The sequence below is a fragment of the Tinamus guttatus genome, unplaced genomic scaffold (genome assembly GCF_059628265.1).
Source record: "Tinamus guttatus ecotype Peru unplaced genomic scaffold, ASM5962826v1 Tinamus_guttatus_pri_ptg000403l, whole genome shotgun sequence".
Classification (NCBI taxonomy): Eukaryota; Metazoa; Chordata; class Aves; order Tinamiformes; family Tinamidae; genus Tinamus; species Tinamus guttatus.
This window is the reverse complement of record NW_028288937.1, coordinates 946,716-965,733: the sequence shown is the minus strand read 5'-3', so window position 1 is coordinate 965,733 and position 19,018 is coordinate 946,716. Positions and strand designations below refer to the sequence as shown.

General features: G+C 41.8%; 1 protein-coding gene across 1 annotated transcript in view; it reads left to right on the top strand.

The window, feature by feature from the left end:
- The first annotated feature begins 1,443 nt into the window (after positions 1–1,443).
- Positions 1,444–19,018, top strand: part of USP34 (ubiquitin specific peptidase 34) — a 137,342-nt gene continuing 119,767 nt past the window's right edge. The window contains exon 1 of the mRNA XM_088531283.1: positions 1,444–1,584. Coding sequence (XP_088387409.1) covers positions 1,542–1,584 — 43 coding nt within the window. The 5' untranslated portion in view covers positions 1,444–1,541. The remainder of the gene's footprint in view (positions 1,585–19,018) is intronic.

Genomic DNA, 19,018 nt, shown 5'->3' with positions numbered 1-19,018 from the left:
AGTAAGAGAGGGAGTTAGTGTTGGAGCAAGAGAGAGAGATGGAGAGTTAGTGGGAGAGTGATGGAGAGCTTGTGTGTGAGTGTGTGTGCACATGGGAGTGCGAGAGTGAAGATAAGTTATAATTGCCATGGCGGAGATGTCTTATTCATATTAAAAACCATTGCCCGTCTGACAACTTGTCTTTCAGGGACTTTAAATCCTGCAGAAAATATATGCCCAACTGGAGTGAGTGGAGGTAGGACCCTCAAACTCCTAAACTAGGAGTTGTATCAATATGAATTACATAACTTTATTTTAAAAAGGCATAAAACAAACTGGAGATCTTCATTCTTTTATACATATACGTATCTCCACAGTATTTGCAGTTATTTACGGCAGCAGCACTCCACTAGACACCCGTTACACCCAAAGGAGCTATCCTGTTCCAGCACGGCCGCCACCGCCGCAGAGGAGGTCGAAGCACCGCCTGCCGCGCCGCTTCCCTCACGCACTGCGGCAGCTCCCGCCTTCACTCCGGGGAGAGCGGCGCAGAGGCGCCCAGACCGGGCCGGGGCCAGGCGAGACCGCGGCCGACGCGCCTCCCGCAGGGCGCCGATCCGGCGCTCCCTTCAGGTCGGAGGTCCCCGCAGGCCAGGCTGGCGGGACTCCCTCCCGGGCTGGCGGAGACGTCCCCAGCCGGGGAAATAAATAAATAAATAAACAAATAAAACAATAAAAATAATACATTTAAAAAGCAGAAAGGGCGTGCCCCAATGGCCACTCCAACGGCCCCTGCGCGCGGCGGCCGGGCGACCTCAGCGCACCGCCGGGGCGGGCGCAGGTAGCGGCGGCTGCTGCAAGCACAGGAGAAGGATGAGAAGAAGGAAGAGGAAGAAAACGAGGCTGCTCCTGCTCCCGCGGCGTGTGCGCGCTATGGGAGGAGAACACCCCCTATCCCCCCCCGCCGGAGCGGGCGGGGGAGAGTGGGGCAGGGAAAGGCGCTTCCCGCCCTCGCCGGGGCGCGCGCGGGGCCGCAACCGCCGCCGCCGCCATTTTAGCGTGCCAGCCCCGGCGGGCGGCCCGCCCCCTTCCTCCTCCCTGCTCGCCGCTCGGCCCGCGCCGCGAAGGCGGGGCGAGAGGAAAGGGAGGAGGGACGCGGCCACCTTCGCCTCCTGCCTGGTCGGAAACAGCCGAGCCGAGCCCGAGCGCCCTGTCCCCCCTCGCTCCCGTCCCCTCCTCCTCCTTCCCCCTCAGCAAAATGGCGGCGCGTGGAGTCACTGGGAGCCAGTGAGTGACTCGGCTTCTCCTCCCCGCCGCTGCCGCCGCCGCCGCCACAGGCTCATTTGCATTGATCAGCCGCCCCATCCCCCCTCCCCCGGATCCCGGGCCGGCCCCGGCCTCTCCCCCCTTCTCCTCCCGGCCCTTCCCGCCCCCTCCTTCCCCTCCCCCCCCTCCCCGCTGACCCCCGCCCCGGCCCCCATCAATCATCAATCAGCAGCACCGAGTGGATCAATCAATGGTCGGGAGGAGGCGGCGGCGGCGGCTGCTGCTGTTAATGAACAATGTGTGAGAGCTGCGCCGAGCTGCTGGAGGTGTTAAATGAGAGTAAGTGCGGCCGCCCTCCCCCGCTACCCTCCCCCCAACACTCCTCGCCCCGGGCCGGGACCCCGCGTACCCTCCTCTGCACGGGCTGGGCTATAGCCCCGCTCCATCTTCCTCCCCCCCTTGCCTTCCTTCTCCTTCCTTCCCTTTCCCCGCTCGCCGCCTGGCTCAGGCCTCCTGCGCGCCGCCGCTCTTGGCGGGGAGGCCGTGCCGGCAGAGCCTGCCCTGCTCCGCCGCTTCCTGCCCGTGGACACTCGTGGCCTGGGCGGGAGAGGGGATGGCGCGGAGGCAGGGGGGTTAGTACGAGCCGCCAGGGCCTGGCCGGTTGCCCCCCCCCAACGCGTGGCCCACGGGTGCGTGCGCGGCGCGGGCCGGGAGCCGCGCAGCGCATCCCCCGCGGCGGGCAGGCGCGCCCGGGCCTAGCGCGCTGCCGCCCGGCCCGAGGAGGTGCCCGCGAGCCGGCCCGGCGGCCGCCGAGCAGCTGGAGGCCGGGCCTGGGCTGGGGCGCTTTTAAGCAGGCGAGGCGGCTCTGGGTGATCCTGCCCCCCCTCCGCCCCCTCAGCGCTATGCGCTGCGGCGCGGGGGGTGCCCTCGGTACCGCTTTCCAAAAGCAGCGGCTCGGCCCTGCCGCGGAGCCGGGGAGAGGCTGTCCCGCGCTGCTAGGGGCCCGGAGCCACGGAGCCCCTCGCTGGGAGTTTGGTCCTTACTCCCTCCTTACAGGTGTCACCTGAAGAGCCGGGGGAAGGAGGGAGGGGGGTAACACAGCAGGTATGTCCTTGTCCCCCCGGCCCCCTCGGCCGCCCATCCTCGAGGCCCCGCGGCGCTGGCGGGCGCTAGGCCGCGCGCATCGCGGGGAGCTCCGCGGTGCCCCGCGGCGCAGCGGCCCCTCGGCGTGCGAACAAAGGCGGCAGCCGCGGGGCCGGGGCCGCCAACCAGCCGCCCGTGGCCCGCGGGAAGTTCCGCGGGGTTCGTAGGCGCCTCCCCGGGCACGCGCTGCGAGCTGGCGGCTCGGGGGCACCCCGGGCCTCAAGAAACGGCTCCCCGGAACGCTGCCGAGCCGGCGTGTTCCTTCGCTTTTAACTTTTGTGTGTGAGGCCTAAATGCATGAGTTTGTTCTTGCTAAAATATGCTGGTGAGTACTGCATTAGTAGTATGTAGTAGTAGTAGCTACTGTATAGTAGTAGTTGAGCATCGGCCTTTTTCTCAGAGAGGAAAGATGGTGTTTTGTGATGATCACGATTTTATTTTAAAAAGCTGCAAGAAATATATAAAACTAACTTTGAGAGACTCAGGAGGCAAGAATAAATGAAATTAAAAGGCTAATATTGGAGACCTGTTGGGTTATTAAGAAAATAGTTTGCCAAGTTTGGCTAAACTTGTAATCCTAACATCTTAATTTTGAACAGTTGTGATGTTTGCCTAATTTTAGCATGTATATCCTATCTTTCTCAACTGGAGAGTTGAGGAATACATTGGTATTATAGGCTGCATGCTTATTTAAACTTGGTCCCATTTAGAACCCAGTGTTAACAATGGCACACTGATGACAACTGTTTGTTGGAAGAGATAACTTTGCTTGGTTTTGATGGTCTGATAAATAATCCTCATTTAAGCTTAATCATGACTGTTATGATCAAAAGGAAAAAAAAGTAGTGTTAAATTTCATTTATGAAGAAATCTCTGAATTTACAGGATGAATTTAGTTTTAAAATCATTTTAAAATAATTGAGAGTTAGTCAATTAGATCTTCCCTTACAGTACCTTGCAGTTCCTTTTACAATGCAATCCTTATATAATTTCCCTCTAATACCTTATATCACTTTCACATTGAGTTTTTGATAACCAGTGTAGTTATCCATTAAATTATACCTTAATGTTATAAGCTTGCTATTTATGAAAAAAAAAGTTGGTTATGTTAGTTAAATTTATTAGGGGAAATATGCACCACTTTTTTTCTGTATAATTAACTTCCAGAAATGCTGGTCAAATAGCATTAGTTTTGGTCTTCCTCCCAGAGAAGCAAGAACACTTGAAACTAAAATGAATGGGTTTTGTATGTGCTTGGATGCTAAAGCATAGGATGGTCTATTACATGTGCCACCTCTGTTCTCCTTGCATGAGAATGAGTTATAAGGGAGATCTACTTGAATTTCTTTTACAACTTTCAAGTTGTAGGCATTTGCATTCTTGAGTAATATTTATTGCTAATATACGAAAGTAGTGTCAAGCATTGGTATTTGCAGCAAAAATGAAAAGTGGTAGTAAAGAATGAGGTTATGCCCAAAATGTGTGAGCCAGAGGCTGCCAGCAGTTTTCTGCCCGCTGAGCATTTGGGATTTTCTCTTTACTGAAGCTGGTGAAACAGTGTTTTGAAAGAGGTCCAGGAAACATCATTTAGTTTGTTTTAACAATTTCTGCCTAAACAAAATATTTTTATGCACAGTGCATACCAACTTTTGTCTTCATTTACCCTGGTGTTTACAAACCAATTATTTGGTATCAGTTGTATGACAGGTCACTTACTCAACTGACTAATAACTCTTAATTTTTTGTTTTGAAAAGAGCACAAGGGAAGGTCCTGCTTTCCTCAGAAGAGTTTACCAATTTATGGACGACAACAGGATGAAACTCAATGATTCTGCAAACAACCCAGCATATTTTTATTATAAGCACATTAATCCTGCTGTAAACTATTGGAATATTAATCATGCTCATGACAGTTTTCTGCACTTGAGCCTTTGTCAAGCCATGACCTTTGGGTAGACCCAGAGGTTTGTCTTCCTCAAACTCATTACAAGATTCCTGCTCCCTAGGCCTGATTTTCTAACAAGTAGTCAATGGGGCCTAGTTCTATGCAAATACAGTTATGATGGTAGTGCAAACCTGTAATTTAAAAAAGTATTTGTTGACAAAAGCTGCAGATCAATCAGCCTGTCTGTTTAATGCAAAACTTAATTACTTGAGCATGGCAAGTAGGCTATGTTTTGTGGACAGAAGAAATAGTTTAGCTTTCTCTTGCAACAACTTTGTTTTCAGCTTTTGATATAACTATAAAACACTAAAAAATCCCTGTTCTATGGGTTATGATTTCCTGAGAAGTAGTAGGAGTGTGAAGTTATGACTTGGCCCAGGAACTCAGTAAAACACAAGTTTCTTTGATGAAATGTCCAAGCTTTAAAACAGTTTTTGCGTTGCAAGACAATGTATTGTGCAATCAGTGAGAACAGTCTCTAATTTATTTTTGGGTGCTCTAGGTATGTTAGCATCACACATGTTTTCCTATGTAGGCATTTAATAGTAATAAAGTATTTGTATTGGCTGATCTGATTTCTGAGTTAATCTTCCTTAACATACACATTTTTAATAGCCTTAAATAGGGAAAGATAAGAAGACATGACTGTTTACTTTTCAGGATATGGACATTTATTTACAAAAGACTTAATTATGCCATCAAAATGTATTTTTATGGGGATTCTTTTAAAGGTATTTACTTTCTCTGGAAAAATGTGTAGAGAGCACTTTTATGTTAATTTACAGCATTTTGTGTCCTGAAATGAACCCTGGTTTGCCATTCTGTACATTCCTTGGTTTCTTTGGATGCCAGTTCTTGCCATTCAAGGAGGGATTATATCAAATTTTGTTTGTTCTTTAGTAATATTTACACTAGAATGCTGTCCAGAGGCCCTGGTCAGGATAGTTCTGTTTTGTTGGGCACTAGCAAAACCAGTTACCTCAAGTAAGTCAGGACATACATAAATGTAATAAAGCTGGGCATTTTCTGTCTAAAGTCTCCTATAGCAGGAATTTTGCAGGTCACTGTGTCACACTCGAGACCAGAGTAAGGGGTTTCTAGCTGATCTGTAGAACCATGTTATCACGGGACAGCAATCTTTTAATCTAAACCATATTTAAGTTCAGCCCATGAACTGTTAAATAATTTCTAAGGAAGGTGCAACCCCCTGTACAGCTTTTATGCAGGCATGCATGTACCTCTGCTGGTCCTGAGTCAGCTGCACTTGGCCTGGCTGCCTAAGAGACTGGCTAAGTTGCACCTTTTGGAGTGCAACTGGTGTTGATGGATGTTGTCTTAAAACTCCATAGATGATTTTGCTTTAGGTTTGCTTGTTTGTTTTCTTTCACAACTTGTAAACAAAATATTACAGATTGAGAAAAACAGTTTTTAGCACAAATTTGTAGTCATGTCTTCTAGATAGCTCAGGTAGGCCTAGGTTATACCAGTTCTTTGTTTCTGGGAACAGAGTTTTTCTGGCCAGCTTTTTGCTTCACTTTCACCTTTAATCCAAAATACAGCATCCACTTAAAGGAGAATGAAGATTTCTTTCCCTTTATAGTAATATTTCCTAACTGTAGTAGTCATGGACTCCAGTGAAGTGTCAGTCTGAATGAATCGGAATACCTAGAGGGAAAAAAAAAATGGGAGGAGGAACCAATCCCCTAAGAGTGAACTTTCTAAAAGGAAGGGAGAATAAAATAGTGTTCTAATTTGCTGTTTGTAGCTGTAAAGCAGTTTACAGATAAACCTGAAGTATTTTTCTGATAGTGAAAACCTCTTTGACTAAATTCAAAGAGACTTTCATTATTAGAAAAATACTTCAGGTTTTGCTCTGTTTTGTTGCACGTTAGCTGATGCGGTCAAAAATGATTTTATTTTGTCCTGAAATTTGTTTACACTGCTGAAGATTGGTTCTTTCTCATTATTCCAGGTGCTTAATCACTGATGCTGAGGATAAGCTATATGCATTCCATTCTGCTGAGTTTTGTTGTAACTTATGGACAAGTGACATTTACTAAAATCTTTCTCCTTGTGTATAGTGAAATATTATCTTGGATAAGTATTTCTTAAGCAGTAATTAATTCCTTCACTTATCCACTTTATGCCGTAGATGTCCCCTGCCTTCCTAGTAAGGGGCCTGCACAATTCCTACTGTTATATTCTTGCTTATGTACATATCTTTATTTAAATTCAAGAAAGAAAGAAAAATTCCTTTATTTGACTTTTTAAAAATATGGGTAGTGTAGAACTTGAAGTCAACTCATATCCTATGTCAGAAGACTTCCTGTTAACAATTTTAATCATTTTGTGCTGTATGGCTTTCCCTTTGTTAGGATAGCGTTCAAGCTATTGATTTCTCAAGCGTTTTCTGAGATGTGTCCAACTTGTTCTGTTTTAGGCTATCCTGGATGTTGTTATTTTTAGTTTTGGGGGGGGGACTAGCTGTTTTAATTTTTCTTTCATGCTTTGGTGGTGGAGAATGAGACGGGGCATTGCTGGTAAGATGAGGTCTAGGCTAGAAATTTTGTGTTGTGGTTGAAGAGGCAGTACCTTGGAGAGCAGACACTGGCCGTATTTCCTTCTGCTTGACTTTAAGGAGTTGTCTTTGCTTTTGGTGGACCAAGGGTTTTGTGGAGGGAGCTACACAGCTTCTGGAGAGTCCTTTTAGTTTGTAAAATTCCTTTTTGCTTATTTTTCTTTGTTAAATAGCAAAATATATCTGTTCAATACCATTTTTTCCACTTTGTTTTTAATTCCTTACAACTTTGATTTCTCTATGTCACTGGCGCTTGCTACTGCCTTCTTGTGCTCAATTAACAGTGAGTGACAAAAGCAGATCTTGCTCTCTGGAGTTATGTTCTGTGGGCAAGTGAGCATAACTTGCCCACAGTCTGCAAGCTGGCGTTTTAGAGTTTTGAATGTTCACTTAATTACTGTTATTTCTTGTATTGTCTACTTTGAGAATTTAATTTCATCATAGTCTCTCATGCTTTATCTTTCTTGCAGCTCTTCTGTTGTTGTGTTACTATGCTGATGATTTTTCCATTTCTCAGTTTCTGTTTTCACTTCCATGTTCTTCTTGCTTTTTCCTCTGTCCTCCACCTTGCTTTACTCTTCACTATTGCTCTAGGTATAGTTCTGTGCTTTTACTTTTCTGTTTCTTTTAGCAGCTTCCATAATAGGCAGATGTGCTTTCTTTCCTGTCTTCTCTTGGCCATTGCTCTGGTCTGGTTGAGAAAAGATGAAAAATACCGTGGTCAAAAGTTGCTTGTGGATGATGGTAGTGCTACAGTGCTGTATTGATGCTTCCAGCATTGACTGAGTCCTTGTAAGTCTCCTGTGGTACTGGGTAGAGCTGGAAATGAGAGAAAGAGTCTGTATGTATAGAAAAGCTTTTTATGATACTTTTTTTTTCCTTTTTTTAATGTGTAGCTTGTCCATTAGTTTCGCCAGCTCAGGTAGCTATTAAGTAAGGATATTTTGCAGACCAAGCTCTGCATTTTACACTGATCAGGATGCTGGGGCAGCCTGAAAAATAATCTTGCTATCTTCAGAAGCAATTGGTTGTATTGATTGCTGAATGCTGCTTATACTAATAGCATGCTACAGTTAAACATAGTTGTGGCTACTTAATTTCTGTTATTTAAACATATATATATACATGTATTTCTTTCCTGTGTAGCACATTGGCAGTTTCTAAAATCAAGTGTGAGAAGTGTCTAGAAGCTATTCCTTTCACTCAGTTCCTTTTCTTGTATGTGAATTGATCAGCCATCTGAGTGTTGAACATGGATAGACATGTAACTATCAGGATTTCTGGTTTTCCTAGCACTTCATTATCCTGCTTATTTGTAGTTTCATTAAGTTTTGGACTTTTCCAAATCTAATGTGTTTGAAAGTTGAGTTTCTTGAGGAAATGTGGTACAAATGCATTATAGTTATTTTTAGGTAGTACTAGAAGGGGAAATACTTATTCTGTTTATCTCTCCGTGCTTATCTGTGTGCATATAGAATTCCTCTGGGAGACTTAGTGTTGGAACAACCACCTAGATGAAGAAGCCAAAATGTGTCAAAAAGTCTTGGTGGAAAAAGTACCTTACAGTATTTACGTTTGTATAGCTAATTTATAGAAGGTCTGTAAATGAAGCTTTGAAAGCATGTGGCAATTGAGGCACGATCTTGAGGTCTGCATGCACACAGCAGATTTTCCTGTGAAAAAATAGGAGTTGAGTGGCAGTGTTTTTTACTTGTTTGTTTTTGCTTCTTACTTTGATAGACTCAAGAAAGCTCCAATTCATTGCACAGTTTTATTACTTCATTTCCACTTAAGAACTTTTAATCTTTGTAATTATATACAGGAACAGGGATAACTTTAGGACGGAAACTGAAGTAAGGCAGAACAGCACAGTGTTAAGTACGCTAGCTAAGAGGCCATCAAACAACTGTACTATACTCAAAAATGGTATATGTAGACTCCTTAATAGCTGAGAACGTGCTCCTATAGTGCGTATGATTTCATACAGCTGCTTTTTGTTGGGTTTGTGAAGAATAACTGAAGTAATGGAGCTTTCTGCAAGCTTCTGATTTTTTTTTTCCTCTCCAAGAAAGATGGAAACTTACTGCATTTAATTTCTCATTTTGTATGATATCCTGTGCCTTCAGAACTTGAAGTGTTTGCCCTGCAAGAGCAGACTTTCCACTTCAGTTGTGAGTAGATTTTTCTTAAGATAGTCTGTTAGCCAGTTAATTATATGAATAATGTAGAAGTCACATGATACTTGTGTGTGCGTGTGTGTTATGCTGTGTTGTGCAGTGTTTATTGTCTTTACTATCTCTTTACTGTGTCCTTAATCTGTTTTTGAGGATTTGGTATATTTTTAATGAGAGCTTAATTCCATTTCCAGGAAATGATCAGCTGTCCATTTGTTAATATGTAACACATGCTGTTAAATTATTTCTAATTTAAATCGCAATACAGAACCTTTTATTTTTAGAACTAGTGAAGGGTGTTTTTTAAGTGAGGTGACTGAAATGCTGGTAGCTTGCAGGGCAGTCTTTTGCTGCTTGTCCTTCTTTTTGGAAACAGTGATCGGTTTTCATTCTAAACTCTATGGACATAAACAAAACTGACAGTGCTTTCACTTCTAAACTTTCTGTTTGGGGAAGCTGTGAACAGTGATAGGAATGGACAGGGGCGTACTTGCAAGGGAAGGCTACGCAAGAGAGGCAGAACAGAGGCCAAACTATAAAAATCTCATCAGGAATTTGGGAAATCCGTTCATAAGAGGGTAATGTTATACATTTTATGCCACTGTTTTCAGACACATGATTCCACAGTCAGAAGTGATATAGTGAAACTGCATTGTAGACTGGTGGTCATTAGTTGATACAATAGTTGTATACTAATTTCCCTAATTTAAACTTCTCTGAATATATAGTTAAGCATTCTGAACAATTTCCTTTTTCCTTCTTTTGCTGTGAAATAGGTACAGATAGCACTGGGGCCTGTGAGCCTACTTCCTCACCTGTATTTGCTCATCCAAAATATGGATTGAGGGTGAACTTGAGATAATTGTTAGTTACTTAATTATACTCTCAGCTTCAGGAAGCAATAGAATTTCAGAAGATTTCTGCAGTAAGAAAAAGCTCAGTAAAAGCAAGTAGGTAGTTGGTTTTGGTCTGTCTGCCGCTCCATGCTTGTCTTTTGCTACACTGACCAATCTCTGAATCTTTACAGTTAGGAATATGCTGTAGCTGCTTTATTTATGGTTGAGTTAGTATTTTTGTTGCCTGAACTTTTTTCCTAATGCTCTGAGATGAAACTACCACTAAGTACTTAGAGTAAGTCTCAATGCTTTGTCTTGTGAAGTAATATTTAAGCAGATACAATCTGATCAAGCTGATCAGAACCAAGTTTGATTTGTCATTATTAATTGGAAAGTCTTAATAGTTGGGTCAGTCTTTATCTTTCCAAACAGTTGACTTTGTATCTTGTGTTCAGGCATAGTTACAGATTTTTAAGCTGTGTGCACTTGCTGATCCTTGACTCCTAAAATCCTTGTTTACCTCGTAATGACATCTGTAAATGTTTTCTGACCAGGGTAGGGAATGCTTGCCACAAAACTTACTGTCTTGGAGTTGTATGTATTGGATGTATTGGCTGTACACATTGCCTTCATTTCTCATTTCTTTTGCTTTACTTGCTTTCAGAGAAGAATTATGCAATTAGGCACTAGCCAATAAATTACTGAAAACACCATGTGTTTGAGTGAATTATTAAATGCAGGATTTTGTAGCAAAACTGACAGCAGAATTTGACAAGCATATGTCTGGAAGCTGAGAGAGAATCTTAATGCAACTCTGCAGCTTGCCTGTCCTTTCTCAATATTTTATTCTTCCTTTAATATGAGGGTTGTTTATGTCTGTTTTTATCAAAAATAATGTCTCAGAGTTCAAATATTAATCAAGGTGCTCTTTGGCTTTCAAAGGAACTGCCTGAAGCCCCATTTAATAAAATAACCCTTAGCTGATTTATCCTTCTTATTTCCTTGTTTAAGGAAGCTCAAATATATTTTGTAAGAAATTAATCATATTTGCCCCTCTTAGATTTTGACTGTAAAGGGGAGGACATAGTCATTAGGCATTTCTTCTATAAATCTGCTGGAAATCTGGTGCTTCCCATTGGTCACTGCGGTTACAGGGATGGGCTCTTGTTTTTTTTGTTTCTAGTTATGTGAGAAGTCGTTCAAGTTGTGGTATATTATTTTCAAGGCTAATAGTTTACTAGAAAGAAATAAAGCAAATAAATATGCAATTTTAAACTGAAGATAAGCAATTCTTTATTGGAGTAGTAATTTCTGCCCTGTTGGTGGCAGCTCTATCTCTGGAGATTACCTTGGAATAATTAGTGATATGCTGGGAATTGGTTTTATGCAGACACTGTTCAATCCTGCATCTTTTCCTTAAGAAACAGTGGTGGCTGTCAAAATATTTATGGTCAGAGTCTCCATACCCACCTGTATAGGCTCCTGTACGTTTTGATAATATCAAGGAGACTTGTTTCTATGGAAATACTTCTTAAATGGAGCTAGATACTATATTGAAAGAAGAGATAAAACAATGTGGCGTTAAAGGGCAAAACGTGATCTTCCCAGAATTTTAACATCATGTCTTAGAGTTGAAAACAATTGACAAAACTGAGTTAAAATAGCACTTGAATAAGACCACACCTTTCACATTGATGAATGGTGCAGATGCATCAAAAGTTCTTTGCAGCCTTTTTCTTCAGTAAGTTTTTTTGCCTTTCCTTGGGAGGGCTGCAATATGGTGAATTTCCTAATGCAAACTTGAGGATTGATGATGCCAAGATAACCGTAGCTTTCCGTTCCTAGGCACCTTGCATCTGCCATGGCTAACATTGAAATGGAGCTTAGGAGCGCTGCTGGACCCCGGCTCACCCTGCCGTACTACCAAATTGGCATTGCCCTTCCTCTGGCTTCCCTGGAAGTTTAACGGCTGGTGCTCTCACGGCGTGGTGCTGAGTCAGAAACTTGGGAGTCGGAAACTTGGGAGCTCCCCTGTGAGCCGGGGAGTGGAGAAGGGCAATGCTGGTGTGCTGGTGGGGGCTGCTCTTGGGTCAGCTTCTGTTCAAGTGATTCTCTTTGCAGCCAGATTGCCTACAAGCTGATCTTAGCTCAGCTGCATATCAGTGTTTGATCAAAACAGCCATGCCCCTCTGTTACAGTATCGAATTGGTGCAACTCATGCTGCTCCTTTAGCGTTATTTATCTTTTTGCTTATGATAGCTTTGTGCTCTTCTTAGTCCATACCCCTGTAACTATGCTAGATGTTATATTGCTTGTTCTCCCACCACTGGCATAACACAGCATGCTCTTACCTAGTCCAGGCGTATTTGTATTGCTGGATGGTACTGCTTGGATTCCATATTTGTGAATCTTGACCTATGGCTACAAGGTGTTTGCATCGTGCCTCTTGGTTCCGGGTGTGCTGTGATGAAACAGCAGAGCTCACACTACATGGGGCCAGTGAGAACTCGGGGCAGTAGCGCAGGTGCTGCTGCACGTGCAAGTGGCAGTGTAGCCTCTGGACCTGCACTGACCAGTGAAGCTGCTCAGCTTGTGGTGGCGCGCGTCTAAGACGGTAAGAGGTCATCTGGATACTGATTCATCCAGATAACTTCTGAGCAGAATTAGTTTCAGCGCCCTACAGCTTGTGAAATTGTTAACATGAAACCTAGGTAAATTATCCACTACTAATCAGCATTCGACTGTGTTTAAAAACAAACAAACAAACAAAAAAAAATTAATGCAGTGACTGTGTCTAAAAAAAGTTTCCTGTAGAACTGTCCTCCTTTAAAGCAGTTACTAAGGCATATTCCCTTCACGAAGGTGAGAGTCATAAGGTGCTCTTGATAAAGATAACTGTTGGCTTAAGCATAAGGCTTGATAAACATGATACATGACAGCATTTTAACCAAGACAAGTTGTTACTAGGATGCTGCAAACTTTGGCATGGCATCAGTTTTAAAAGAAGAAAATTCTTACATTACATACAACTTTTCAGAGGCAGCTTCTGCTGCTTTGTTCCACACTGGCTTGATTTATTATAGTAGAAGAAAAATGCTTGCTGGAGATGATGAGGGGAATAGGATAGGAAAAATATATTATAAATGAACAGAATAAGATCCAAAGAGAAAACTTGGTGTTTGAAAACTTGGTGTTTGCATGGAAAAAAGGGAGATGCAAAACACAGAAATTGGCTAAGATCAGCTAATAGACTTGCCTGTTCTGGTGAAGTTATAGCTTGTAAGTGTTATTTGTCTGATGAACAGATTGTGGCTCTTGCAATATATCTGTGCTGTTCTTTGGAATACTGAGTTAAATAGAACTGTTAAGTCCCCTCTGATTTTGTGCTGGTGATGGGGAATTATGCAAATGCTAAATAAACAGTTGATGACTGCTTTTGGAGATGGTTTAGAGACCAGTTATAACTATGCTTTCCTTACTCTTTTGAGTAGCTTCTGCATTTTCATTCATAAGAACACAGTATCCTTTAGACTTGCAGACCTGTGACATATTTCCCCCTAAAGAAATGAGTCTTAAAGTTGTTGATTCCCATCTTTAAGCTATTAGGTTGTCTCATTAATATTTGCTTTGTAATCTGTGTGTGCTTTGTAATTACGAGTTTGTGAGAAAGAAGGAAAACAAATTTACCAATTTGGAGTTAAACATCAAAATTTCACCTTAGGTTGATGATACTTTGTTGGTATGTTGGAGTGGTTTCTGTCAAGTATTTGTATAGATAAGAACTTTAGAGTTAGGTTTAAAAGGAGTTTGTGTAAATTATGATGCTACCCGGATGCTTGAGCAATTTTTCTAATACTGAGGAAAATGAGTTATTTGTATTTAGTGCATTTTACATAGTGCTTTAGCACATTTTTAATGCTTATCCAGTCAATATCATGGAATACTTTTATGGAGATGGGAGAGTAAAAAGTAGGCTGTCTTTCTGTCATAGAAAAGTTACAGGGAAGATTGGGCAGTTAAGACGAAACTACTGACATTGAAGTTCAATCGACACTGTGCCTCTAGATACTTTTTAAAGATAGCTTTGCAAAGGTCTGGAAGAACTCTGGTGCATATGTCTAAAGCGGCTGCCAATTATCTTTAATAAAAAGAGCAGCATTTTTAACGGGTGGAAGTAAAAGGGCAATGGGAGAAGGTAAAATAAATGCCTATCATCTTTCTTTTTTTCACTATTGATCACAGGAAAAAAAACTGTACATAAAATATGTCAGTGTATACATGTTTTTTAAAAATCTGAATATGAAGGCTAATTTATAGCTGTGAGGTGTATTTATACACAAGTTTGTTGTGTATAAAGTTTGTTGTATTTCTTCTAAAATTGGTATTATTTCCCCTAATGCTATTTCACTGAGTGCATGACCCTTGATTTCCTCTGTTTAGTCTGTGTAAGAAAATAATTTCAGCAAAGAACATTCATTTTGAAAGTACCTGTTCTTTTCTGTAAATAAGCTGGTGTTAGATGAGGGGAGAATAGGGAAAGAGCAAAATTTATGTGACCTTGGTCATTACATTTTTGAGTATGTAGAAGTTACTTTTACATATTAACATAAGTAGTTGATTACTGTTTATATTTCTTACTATTTCTTTCTGAAAGTAGAGAATATACTTTTTAAAATTTCTTTTTACTTGCCATTTGATTGTACTTAGTGTGGTAAGTGACCTTTGGATATAAGATATTCCTCATAAGTCTAGCATGATAGTTTTCCTTGAGGTCTAATTACAGTCTGTTCCTCTAGCTCTGAAGTTCTTGCTAAAAATGCACTTAGGAGATGAGCTTTATTTGTCCACTGTTGAAACTATATTGGCCCTTTCTTTGCAGTTGACTTCTGGTTTTCTGATCTTTTGTCATTCTGTTTTTAGTGACTTTATTAAAATCTTTTTGTTAGCTTAGGAGATCGTGTTGATCAGTCTTTTGTGGAAGCGCAAGTGTATGTCACTTGGTTTTTCATTTCAGGCCAGGCAAGTAAAATGGGGAAAGGCGGTGAACTAAGCCACTTCTTTTCTGAAATATTTCAAATTTTTACTTTGAGACTTGTTTTGGACCGTAAGCTAATTTAATAAATCATTACATTTTAAGCGTGTTTGATTTTAAAAAAGAAGTGTCTGAAAATACATGCACTAGAAGGTAGTAAAAGGGATCAAGCAATTAATAGTTATTTGAGGTCAGTTAAGCAGCTTGGATCGTTCTTACATGGTGCTATGTTGACAAAAGAGGCATCTCAGCCAACTTGCTGCAAAGGGTCTGTGAAACAAAACATTGCAAGGGTGTAAAAAGACCTTATTTTCTACATTATATTTATAGTATAGGATATATATAGCTGGAATTTACCTACTAGTCTCTTCTGCTGATTGGTTTTGCCTCAAATGGATCTGGCCACCAGGGTTCTGTTTCTGCTCTGTGGCGATCATGGCAGTGTCTCCAGTTTCTTTGCTGATGGGTGAGCAGTGTTAGAGTGAAGTTACACCAGGCAGGATGAGCCAAGCTTGTTTTCTATCACCAGTGATTGGTGATTACTTCTCTCAGCTTCACATTCCTCCCACTTTGTTTCCAACCTCTCCTAATTTTTGTGGCTCCTGTTGGATATTCAGTGGCTTGCAAAGGTAGGAGAAAAAAAATGGATGGCTTACTGCTAGATAGGTAGGTTGAATGCAATCGGGTCCCTAGTCTGCTTGTGATTGTTGGCAGTGGTTACAAGGCATGGCTGCCCATGGGGCAGCTGTTGCTATAGAGTCCACTTAGACTGAGAATGATCATGAAATTGTACCTAAACCAGGAAAAAGGTGTTTGAGGGAGAAAGTGAGAGAGAAGGAAGGAATGGAGGGTCAAAAGGTCTATGAGGCTTTAACAGAGAAGGAAAAAAGGGCTAGAGCAATTCAAAAAAGAAGCAAATTCTGAACAAAGACTGCTCAGGAGAGGGAATTAAGGCAGACTTCTCATGTGGCTAGCTCGTGAGTGCTTGGTGAACAAAGCAGCTGTCCGACACTGGGGAAGAGCTGAGCATAGGGCTGGAGTGGCACTAGTGACAGAGGTGCCGCGCAGCCATGCAGTGACTGCTTGTAAAGCTCCAGGGCGCATGTTGTTCTTACAGAATTCTTGATTTGTAGTGAAGAAAGCCTCGTGTGAGCAGAGACAGCTCTGCAAGTATTCAGCTCTGTAGCAGTGGAGGATAATTACATCGTGGTGTCACCTTTCCAAATGGAGGACTCGTTTGCCTGTGTTTCCTAAAAATCTGCTGTTTTGGGGATGCTTACTCCAGATCAAAACTGGCTACAGGTGGCAGATTTCCTGGAGTTTTCACCCTGAGCAGCAGACTCTTTGGCTTGTCATGCAACGTATTGCAGTGTGTGCTTCTTGCAGGCTTCGGGGGTTGGTTGCTAAGCACAGAGAGGATGGGTAGAAGACCCAAGGGCTGTCACTTGAATGTGCTCCTGCCGCTCCTGGAGTGCACAGGTATGCCATTGGGTCTGAACACAGAGAACCTGGAAAAATCCGTCCATCATCTTAACCTGCAAGAAGGGGGCCTGTCATAGTAAAACTTTTTGAAAGAACCTGATGTTGGTGTTGTGGATGTTTATGCGGGATTTGAAACACCAGAGGTGGGAGAGCCTGAGGAGACATCAATGCTAAGGAAAGCCTGAAGAATGCAGGATGCCTCAAGATGGGAGAGAAGGGGCCTGCTTCCACAATGGATGGAGCTGTTTTAACTACTGCCCCTACAAGGCCAAAGAAAACCACTTTGAAAGGAGAGAGATGTCATGATCTGGAAGTGAAGTCTTTGCAGCAAAGGAGTAAGAAATCTTGGAATCCTGTGGCTAAAATCAACAAATAGGAATGATAATGAACGCAACTGCTCCTATTTATTTTCTATGTATACTTTTTAATTAAAAATATTTGAAAGGCTTCATAACTACTTAATGCTGTACTTCACACCACATATCTCCCTGAAGAGAGCAAATCAAGAGTATCCATAAAGTTGATATTCAGAATAAGCCAGAAACTTGTGAAGCCTAAGGTTTGAATACTGGTTGTGAGGATGTGAAGCAGCTGAGCTGAAAACTGTCATTTCTGCAAAAGAATCAGAGAGAGCTTCAGCTAAGGTCCAAGAGAAGCCCTGCCTGTCACCCAACTCTTTGGCTCTAGCACAGGCTTAGATTGACTTCACTTGGGGGGAAAGTGCAGCCTCAGTGCGGTTGCTCTTGGCTTGTGCTTTTTGAGTACTTTTAGGGAAAAGGTCAGAAGTACTTCTAGGTACAAACATTTGTGTGCACAGTGACCGTGTTATTTAGCCATTAATAAGACCAGTTGAAGTCGGTGTAAGTATGAGATGTGGAATGTGTAAACAGAGAAATCAGTTTTTCCAAATAGCACATACACCTTTCTATTACATTTTGCAAAGGAATAGACTTAAGTGTTTCCTTAATTTCTAGAATCTGTGTCTTATGTGGCAATAAGAGATGCTACTTCTGAGGGCCAACTTAAGAAAAAGATAAGAAATGTTATTAATTTTATAGAGAAAAAATTGAGAGTCTTTCTGCAGTGAATAAGGCTGCTCTGGAAATGAGAAGTCACTGCTGTACTTTTCAGAATGTGTTTTTTTTTTAAGTGGTGAGATGTGAGAAAGAGGCAAATTTTATAAGTTTAGAAACTGGCATGCAAGATCATTCAGATTAGAATTGGGCTTACTGGTGCTCAGTTATGGTCAACAAGATTTTGTCAAGTTTGAAAAAAATCATCTTCATGCAACAAAGCTCAGAAAATTGAGAACTTCGTAAGGGCATTATGAACATTTTATGCTGTGCAAGTTTTTTGAATACAATATATGTAGTCAAAGATCTGTCTTCCATGGCCAACTCAACCCAAATTGTTTGTTGTAGTTGGATTTCTTCAGCATTGTGCTTCTGCCTTAAGAAGGTCAAGTGTTATGGTAATTTGTCTTTTGTCTTTGTTTTTTAAAAAAGTTTAAACTGGTATCTGCCTTTCATTCAGTCAGTTTGTGTCACCTCATACTTTGTTCATGAGTGCTGAGGATCTTCAAACCCTAGTAGGACTGAGACTGAAAAGAGATGGCTCTTTTTTGTAGTTCCTGCTGAGAGGCTGCTTTTGTGTGTGTGTTTATGTTTGTATGTGTGCACATGAAATATCCGTATTTCAAAGAAGACATCAGTGTTTGTGAAATCTGGAAATGAATTGATTTTGTGTTATAAAAGAAATGGTTAACAAAAAAGGAAAAAGCTCCATGTGCTCAGTTTGTCACAGCTAGTTGTAGAACTGTACAGAAATTTGGGACAAGGAAGAAATGAGAATTGTGCATTGATGGTTAGAGAAAGAAATAGATAGAATGCAGTGTCCTAGTATATGCATTGATGTGTAAACGTAGATGTGAACTGCTACTGACGCTTGACTTTATTAGAGTTTATTTTTGTGTCTTTTGATGAAAAATAGGACATTCAGTAATACCTCTTTAACATATTTGCATTTTGAATTCACTATATAGCTGTTCTGATTTCTGTCTCTAAGTGTGATAAATGCTTATCGTTACTGCCAACTGGTGATTGGTTAGTACTAAATACCAGCAGACATGTGTCCATGTTTGAAAGTAAGTGGAGACTTAAAACTCTGAAATAACTTTACGCATACGCTCCTGTATAGCATTTGCTGATCATTTTTTTTCGGTGTTCATCTGGTTAGAAAAAGCAGGTTGAGGTCTTGTGGTCATCTCAATTCAGACTCAGAATTTTAAGGAAAAAAAAGAGTAGTAAAATTGTTGGAGAGTTCATGTACAAAAGTGCACACTAAACAGTAGTTCCCAGGGGAGCTTATGTGGAGACATTGTGCTCAGGTCTCCTGTAAACTTAGTTATTTTTAGTTTCTTAAAAGCCTTTTTTTTCATCTTCATGCATCTGTTTTTGAAATACTTACCTGCATCTTGCAGCTACCTAATAAGAAATGAGCTGGTTTTAATCAAAGAAGATCATTTATAAGCATGAGAAAAAAGTTGTTTCCACAATACAGCGTATAGCCTTGTCCAGTTAAAAA